Source organism: Parus major, chromosome 2, assembly GCF_001522545.3.
Source record: "Parus major isolate Abel chromosome 2, Parus_major1.1, whole genome shotgun sequence".
Taxonomy (NCBI): Eukaryota; Metazoa; Chordata; class Aves; order Passeriformes; family Paridae; genus Parus; species Parus major.
Genome location: NC_031769.1, coordinates 149,260,113 through 149,268,845, shown reverse-complemented (window position 1 = coordinate 149,268,845; position 8,733 = coordinate 149,260,113). Strand labels below are relative to the sequence as shown.

At 50.9% G+C, this 8,733-nt stretch overlaps 1 protein-coding gene across 1 annotated transcript; it reads right to left on the bottom strand.

The window, feature by feature from the left end:
• Positions 1-2,578: 2,578 nt before the first annotated feature.
• On the bottom strand, positions 2,579-7,437 carry LOC107216204 (ly6/PLAUR domain-containing protein 2-like). The gene is made up of 3 exons (XM_033519716.1): positions 7,150-7,437; positions 4,148-4,267; positions 2,579-3,115 (listed from the first exon to the last, which is right to left on the bottom strand). The coding sequence occupies exons 1-3, from the start codon at positions 7,199-7,201 to the stop codon at positions 2,904-2,906; spliced, it is 384 nt and encodes a 127-aa protein (XP_033375607.1). The 5' UTR covers positions 7,202-7,437; the 3' UTR covers positions 2,579-2,903.
• Positions 7,438-8,733: the final 1,296 nt, after the last annotated feature.

Below are 8,733 nucleotides of genomic sequence, written 5' to 3'. Positions count from 1 at the left end.
CCTTCCCTTCCCTTCCCTTCCCTTCCCTTCCCTTCCCTTCCCCCACACTTGCAGAAGGGCTGGAAAGGGATGGAAAAGGTAATTTTTTTTTGCCAGATAAAGCATAAAACACTGAGGAACGCCCTCAAAACCGGAGATAAAATCTCTGTATGTGCTGGGAGGATCATGCCCTCGGAGGGACACAAAAAAAATCCTTCAGCAGAGCAACATCAGCGCTGGATTCCGCCGGCTGTGAAGCCTCACCCGGCAGGACTGAGAGGTTGCAGGTCTTTTTCTGGCCCTTTGGAGACACATTTTCCTCTGTTCTATTTTCTCCAGCCTATATTTAAACTTCTCCCTCCCCGCGTCCACTCGACCCAGTGACGCAAAATTCCGGCCAGGCCTTTGAATCTCCTGCATTTCCTGGGGCAGTGGCGTTCACTGGGTTTAACTCCCAAGGAGCAAAGGGAGGGATAAATAACAGCAATAACCAAAGAAACAGCAAATTTAATTTTTTTAAGTGCTCCCAGTGATGCCTGTTCAGCCTTGTGGCTGCCACGGTGTGAGCAGGTGAATTGTAATGCACAAAAGGCCGTTTTGTTCCCCTGTGTGAAGGGTTTGTCACCTCTCCTAATCAAGGAATGTATTCGAGGTGCTCTGAAGATAAAAAATCTGCTTTGGAGTCTGTTTTGGCTCCAGTAGGAATTTGTGGGTCACCTTGGCAGGTAAGTGCTGGGTGACAGGAGGCCGGGAGGGACAGGATGCTCACAGCCAGCGCTGGTGACACCAGGGGACAGTCCCCTCCCTCATGGAGCATCTTTGCAGCACAACATGGTCATGGTCACTCCCAGCCTCCTGCTGGCCTCGAGGCTGAACTCAGGTGTTTTCTCTTTTGATCCCTGAAACCCCCCCAGTTCTCCCAGTGCATATCCCAAAAGAGCCTCCTGTCCCACTATATTTTACCCTTCTCCCCCTCCTTTTCCAGCAGGGATAGCCTTAAATCTGGCTCTTCCAAGGAGGACTTTTGCACTGCCTTGCTCATCCCTGTGTGTGCTTTTCCCCTTGCCTGGTAGTTTGGGAGCTGAAAAACAAGTCAGAAACCCCCTCCCTGCACCCTGTGCTGCCCCACGCTCCTTTCCCAGGGGAATATTGAGCAGAAAAGAAAGATGCTGCAGGCTGAAAAACAGAGAATCCAACTTTATTTACGAAATTCTCACCCAGAAGGGAGCCCTCACCCTCCCAGTCCCTCTGTGTCCAGACCCTGCCCCATCCACACATGGAAGGCAGAGCCCAGGATTCTGCAGAAAATGTGGAAAGGCTGCTGGAGACAGAGCTGGAAGCTGGGATAAAAAAAAAAAAAGGAATGTCATCTGAGGATGGCTGGGATGGAGCTTTGCTCCTGGCCTGACACATCTGACTGGTTTTGAAGCAGGGAAAAACTGAACAGACGAGTGGGAAGCAGGGGCTGGTGCTCAGTGTCTGCGAGGGAGGGTGGAACACTGGGATTTGAGTAACTTCCAATTATTATCCTCTCCATGGCATTTGCTCCCTGCAGATCTCAGCATCGCCAGGGGGTTCTCAGGGAAGTTGTCAGTGTTTTAGCGGAGCTCTGAGGGTTTCACCTCCAGGAAAAAGGGCTCATCATCCTCCTGAGCTCACAGGGACCTCTGCCAAGGAATGCAAAATTGTCAGAGTTTTTCTTCTAAATGGTACTGAGACAGACCTTGAGAAACAATTCCCTCTGTGCAGGGAGGAAAAAGAGCCTCATTCTTTGGCTTCTTGTGGAGAGTGGAAAAAAGAACAAAAAAAATTAATGGAGGAAAACCAGACTTTGCCACAGAGGAGGTCGCAGGGATGCCAGGAAGGCACAGGGATGGTGCACGGGGTGTATCCATGCTCCACTTGATCCTTGCTTCCCGATGATCTGGATGATCTCTGGCAATAGGAACAGGGGGAATGGCAAATTTCCTGGATCTCTGTGAGCTGGGCACACCTGGCTCATTCATATCTGCTTCCACTCCAGCTGCTTTTACAGCAGACAGGGCATCAGAATCAATCCCACATCTGCTGCAAGCAAATCCCAGCTGGGATCCCAGCAATTTTAAGTGATTTTTCCCAGAGCTGAGGGTCTGGGATAACAATTATTTTTCATATCCAGGGCAGAATAAGAGAAGAATTTGCTTGGAATAGTCTTTAAAACATCTGGAAAGGGAAGTCTGGAAGCTCCAACAGCAACCTGAGCTCAGACAGAAGCTGAGAGGGGGTGGGGGGCACGTGTTTGTCTGGCCAAACTTGGAAATTTGCATTTCAGTTCTGACCTACCCATGTCTGTCAGTCCAGGGAGTGTTCTGAGCTTTCCAGAAATCCATCTCATTCCCACATGGAAGCTGAGCCCTTCTGAACTCATTCCTTAGCTTATTCTTGGAGTTAAGTGCCGGCTCTCTGCAGTTGCCACCCACACCCTGATGGGCAGGAAGTAACTGGGCCCAAATCCATCTGCTCTTCTCAATCAGGACATGGCACAGATTGCCCAGAGAAGCTGAAGCTGTGGCTGCCCCATCCCTGGGATTGTTCCAGGCCAGGTTGGATGGGGCTTGGAGCAACCTGGGATAAAAGTGTCCCTGCCCATGGCAGGGGGTGGGAACTGGATGTTCTTGAAGGTTCCTTCCAGCCCAACCCATTCTCTGTGGGTCCTGACAACCAGAAGCAGCTGAAGGTGAGGAACATCTGCTTGAACAGCTGGAAACTGGAGATCTGTGGGGTTTAAGTCCAGGTGTCCAAACTCTTGGCTTGAATCCAGCGTTGAAGATGGGGTGAAGCTGCACGTCAGCGAAGAAGGACATTCCCAAAGCATCTAAGAGTTCATGAGGCAGCTTGGCAGGGAGAGTGGTGGGCTTTCGGCTGGAGCTGGGACTCTTGTGACCTCACAGGGAGCACTGGAGGACCGTGCCAGCCACCACGGCCACCAGAGCCAGCGCTGCGGAGCTGCTCCTCACCCCGCTGCTGCTCTTGGTGTCATCCGTGCACAGGTCGGTGTAGCAGCAGGATTTGGGCCTGGAAGACCCTATCCCGTTGTCGGGGAGGCATTCCTCCTCACAGGCTCTGGTCACGGTGATGTTGCCGAAAAAGGGATAACCTGGGAGAGGTGGATTGGAGAGGAGGAGGAGGAGGTGAGAGAGGGGGAAAGAATAGTGAAGGAAAATGGGATTGAAAAACACTGACAGAGGAGGTGTTGGACATCCCTAATCTATGGATGCCTCTAATCCAGCCTGTTTTTTGTGGGAACGGGTCTGTCAGTTCTCTCTGCTGACTCTCTGTCACCCTCCTGCTCCTTCCAAAATCATTCCAGCATGGACAAGGGACACAATTCCCTGTAGATGTTTGCACCATTGATAAATTCAGGGTCCACAGAGATATTGGGGTAGGAAAGGCAACACAGAGGGAACAAGTGCAGTGTGTCCTGATACTTCACCGTGAGGCTCCCAATCTGATGGGTTTCTCTCCTTCCCTCTTTGAAGTGGGATAATTTCATCTGGGTTTTTATAGAGCCGTGAAAGGATAATCCAAGCTGGGCCTGGGACAGGGAGAGGGAAGCGTGGCCAGTGGATTGAGGGAGGTGATTCTACCCCTCTGTTCTAGTGAGACCCCACCTGAAGATCTGCCTCCAGCTCTGAGGTCCTGACACGACAGACAGGGAATTGTTGGCACAGGTCCAGAGGAGGCCACGGAGATGCTCCAAGGGCTGGAGCCCCTCTGCTCTGGAGCCAGGCTGGGAGAGCTGGGAATGTTCATCTGGAGAAGGGAAGGCTCCAGGGAGAGCTCAGAGCCCCTTCCAGTGCCTGAAGGGGCTCCAGGAGAGCTGGAGAGGGACTTGGGACAACAGATGGAGAGAGAGGACACAGGGAATTGCTTTCCACTGCCAGAGGATGGGGTTAGATGGGATTTTGGGAAGGAATTCTTCCCTGTGAGGGTGATGAGGCCCTGGCACAGATTGCCCAGAGAAGCTGTGGCTGCCCCATTCCTGGAAATGGCCAAGACCAGGTTGGACGGGGTTTGGAGCAACTTGGTCTACTGGAATGTGAGGGTTTGGAGTACAATGACCTTTAAGCTCCCTCCCAACCCATCCTGGAATTCCCATATTTCCCTCAGGGGGAGCGGTGGGACTCACCTATCTCCACGGAGTGCAGCGTTGTGGTGCACACGGTGGCTTTTGGGGAGCACACGACGGCCGTGTTGCATTTGGAAATGTCGGTGGGCTCCTTGCACGTGTAACATCGCAGGGACTGGGCTGCAGAGGGGACAGAAGGGCTCTGAGGTGACACAGCAGGGAAGATGGACCCAAATCTGCAGCTTTTTTGACCAAAACGCAGCAGTGTCTGCGTTAAGCATGTCTGGAGGCAATGGCAAAGTCTGGATATGCCAGGGGGGAGAAGACCAAATCCCAGCACTGGGGGACAAGGGTGGTGCAGGAGCTGGGCCTGGGCATGAGGCTCATTTGGAGGCTCAGCAGCCCAAAAAAGAGGGATTTAGAACAAGAGGGAACAAACTCCTCTTGTTCCTTGAGGAGCTTTGGTAGGTCTGAGCATCCTCTGTAAGAATTCAGCCTGGAGAAGAAGAGGCTGAGGGGAGATCTACACTTTTTGGGATCTACAACTTCCTCATGAGGGGAAGTGGAGGGGCAGCACTGATCTCTTCCCCTGGAGCAGTGACAGAATCCAAGGGAATGGCCTGAAACTGTGTCAAGGGAGGTTTAGGTTGGATATCAGGGAAAGGTTCTTCCCCCAGAGTGTTCAGGCAGTGGAACAGGCTCCCCAGGGAATGGTCACAGCATGAGGAGTTCAGGAAGTGCTTGGACACCGCTCTCAGGCACGAGGTAGGATTGTTGGGATGTCCTGTTCAGGGCAAGGAGTTAGGCATTGATAATCCTTGTGGGTCCCTTCCAAAGCAGGCTATTCCATGACTGCAAAAACCAGCTCCTCCTGCTGACAGCAGCATTCCCCAGCAGTTCCCCCATCCCTCCCCTCACAGCAACAGCTCCTTGCTGCTTGTTTAAGGGGAATTCTGCAGGAATCAGTAACTGAGAGCAGGATTTACATTTCAGAGCTGTACCAGAGCTCCTGAGGGCTGAGTGTGACCTCAAAACCACTCTCATCAGGGGCTACTGCTGCTTTGAAAAGAGATGATGCACAAACCCTTGCTGGCTGCCACCTGAGGGAGGGACATCTCTAAATATGCAAATCTTGGTCACAGCAGCTCTCAAAAACCTCACTGCTGCCCATCCACAGCCAGCAGACACTGAGAGTGTGGATTTTCCAAAGTCCTGCTGCTGTGGCTTGAGGACAAAATCCAGCCTGGTTTGAGATTTTCTACCCTACCCTCCTTCCACCTGCTAGAAAGAACCTGAAAGCGTCCAGTGCCATCTATTGGTAAAAATTCACACCGTCGCTGTTTTTTTGTTCCCGTTCTGCCGTCAGAGGAACCTCTGGGGCTTTGTGATAAGGATAAATATTTTTGAAGGCATTTGTTTGAGCACCTGACTTCAGAAGGAATTTTAAGGCATCTACTCCTCGCAGCAGCTTCTTTGGAAAATTCAGCTAATTCAGTGGGGTAGAGGCCACACAGTGCAAAACTTCTTTTTGTCTCTTTGCCCTAATAAAAAGGATTTTTTTCATGAGAGTATTTCAATGAGGTTGTGGCCAAACTCCCTGTAAGCAGGGGTGGTGGAGCCATCCCTGTTTATCGCAGCTCAGGACCTCACTAGATCCCTTCCCAATGATCCACGAGAGGTTGTTGTATATTTTAACAGAGGTAACACATTATCAACAATCATTTGGATGCCTGTGGATGTACAGGATGGATGGATGGAGCAGTTCTGGCTCCAGGCACTTGAGAAACTACCCTGCAATCCTTGGGGTGAGATGGTTTCCATTTACAAACCTCGACATTTTCATGGATGAGCTGGGAAGTGCCTTGGGGGAATTAATCCCGGTCAAGAACAGGTTTAAGGAAGGAAAACCTCAACCCCCTCATCTTTCACTGACTCTGGCTGGGTTTTGTGGGAAGGTTGCATGGAAGAGGAAAGCCCAAATCCATAAGGAGTGGGACAGGAGAGCAGGGACAGCTCTGTGCCCTGATCTGAGCCAGTAATTCCCTGCTCCTCACTGTCCAACTGGACCTTCTGTTCCTTGATACCAAGCCTCAGGAATATGAACAGTCACAGACACATCCCTCAGCCACAACAGGGGTGCCTAGACCAGCTGCTTCCTCTGGATCATCCCCCAAAAAATATTTCTGCCTGATTTCAACTATAAAGCAAGGGGTTGATAACTCTGTTCAAATTCTTTGAGACCTTGGGTGGTTTCTCAGAAATTCCATTAAATCCAAGACAGGGCTTCAGGTGGAGAGGTTTGATCCCTGCCCAGGCTGCTTTTCCTTTGGGATCTTCCAGGGTCCCATGGAAACAGCCTGAGGATCTCTGGGGCCCATGGGCCGTAGGTTAAACCCCTGTGGGCTGGTGTCATCCCTGGAATGCCTGTTCCAGGCAGGGATGTAGCTGCAGTTGGTCTCATCTCCACAGAGGAAGGACACAGTGATGGCCAAACCCTGCTGCCAGCTTGCCCAAGATCCAGACCCATCATAGACCCAGGGGAATTTCCCATTTCTGCCTGAAATAAGGGAAAATCCTGGAGCTGGGGGTTTAATAAAACTTTCCAATGTCCTTGGAGGTATTTCTCATACCCCCCCCCCCCCCCCCTTATTTATATTGAAGTTTCACCTTCTGGCTTTCAGCACCTCCAGCAGACAGCTGGGAGGTTTTAGGGATGTCAGGAGCTGGGGATGGACATATCCCACCCCATTCCTGAAGGGACAGGGTGGCAGCTCAGGTAGAGCTCTTGCCCAGGCTGGTCCTGCCCTGTCCATGTCCATCCCTGGCCATGGGTGACAGGTACATATAAAATATCCAGAGGACGTGCATTGTTCCCTGTCAGGCATCACAGCTATTCCCACCAGGAATGCATCTCCCCTTTCCCATTTCACCCTCTCCTTTGACCTTCTTCTACACAAAAAGCATCTTTTCCCCTACCTGGGGGTTACCAGGTCTTTCCCCTCCCTCCCCTCCCCTCCCCCGGGTGAGGAGACCCTGGAGTTTTGGGAATGAGGAGCTCTTACCCAACTCCACGAATGCCAGGCCCAGAAGGAATCCCACCAGGAGTTTCTTCATGCTGAGAGCAGATCCAGGCAGCCAGGACAGGTCCAGAGAGCTGCTCCCAGGGAGCTTTATATATTTTCCCACCCTCCACCACCTGCTGTTGATGCTGTGGGCGGATTCCCTTGGGGTGATCAGGGGAGAGCCCAGCTCCAGTCTGGATTGGGATTTGCAGAGGAACGAGTTCTCTGATGAGGTGACATCACCGCAACGAGCAGACTCCTGCCATGCCTTGGCTCTTCCCTAGGTTTATGTCCTGGGGCTGGTCCCATGGAAAAGGAAAAACACGGCTGGCACTGCAAGGTGTGGCCCCATGCCAGGGCTTGGATGGGAAATGTGACAAGGTTTGTTTGCTCCTTCCAGTCTGGCTCCACGAGCCCAGAGCTGGCTTGTGTCACACGTGTTGCACTGGCCAACAACTGTCAAAGGGCAAGTGGCAGCAGGCTGGGCTTCCACGTGCTTTGGAGAAATGATTCCATGGGCTGGCAGGGCTGGGGTTGCCCAAAGATGTCTGTTTTCCCAGATCCAGTTCAAAACCAAGCCTGGTTTCTGGATCCCTTGATTATTACCTGAGATGCTGGGTGCAGGAATGACTTGGAGGGCAGTGGGATATGGTGTTCCAGGTCTGGAATTGGGATAAATCACTTGGTCTCAGGTTCTGGGTCATGCTGGCAAAGCAGGACGTTCAGCTTTCCTTTGGAAAGCTGTCAATTATTTACCAAATTTTATCCTGAAGCTGGGAAATAAACCCAACATGGAGCAATTAATAAATTTTCCCACTCCAGTACCTTCCTGATAGCAAATTACACTTTATTCACATCAAGGCAATCCTTTCAAATGTCATAATTTATTTTGCATCTTATCCCTTAGCTTCAAATGCTTGGAGCTAAGGAGAAATTATTTACTTCTCCATTTGGATTGAGCTGATGGCATTTTATATTTCACAGGAAAAGCTGATAGAATTTTGGTTGGGTTTGTTGTGATCCAAATTGGAAAACCCCAGTGTTGTGCAATTTCCCATAAAACAGCTGAATAAGCCAAAGTGGCAAAGTTTGTGAATCACTGTAGCACTTGGAGATTTTAGGGATGGAGATGGGGTGAGTGAAGGTGCTTTAATGAGGTGCTTTGCCTGTCACAGACTTGTTACGACAACACATGTGGGAATATTGCTGCCAGTCCCGGCAGCCTCTCCTCCTTCCCAGATGGAGGATGGCTCCCAGTAACCTGAGAAGCATTGCTAATGAAAATTTCCACAGCCACGGATGACACAAAGCTGACAGAGCTGTGGGAACGGGAGAGAAAGACCTACACCCTAATCCTTCTCTATGAGAGCGAAAATGTTCTTTATTTTATCTTCCTGCGCTCTCCGAGTACAGGGACTAAAAGATCCTGGATAAAACATAACTTTCTGGGGAGATAGGAAAAAATCCACTGGGTGAAAGCCACCAGACATGGTGACATCCAGATCCTTGCTCGGAACTGGGCAGCTCAAGGCACATTTGAGCAATATCCTAATTAACAGCTGTGAAACTGGAAAAGATCCAGTG

Bases quoted from the DNA above. Each gene is read 5' to 3' on its own strand.
- LOC107216204 (XM_033519716.1), bottom strand. From the start codon at position 7,201: ATGAAGAAACTCCTGGTGGGATTCCTTCTGGGCCTGGCATTCGTGGAG. The intron at 4,268-7,149 runs GTAAGAGCTCCT...TCCCCTCTGCAG, and splicing joins CCTGGCATTCGTGGAGTTGG to CCCAGTCCCTGCGATGTTAC. The intron at 3,116-4,147 runs GTGAGTCCCACC...CACCTCTCCCAG, and splicing joins GCTGCACTCCGTGGAGATAG to GTTATCCCTTTTTCGGCAAC.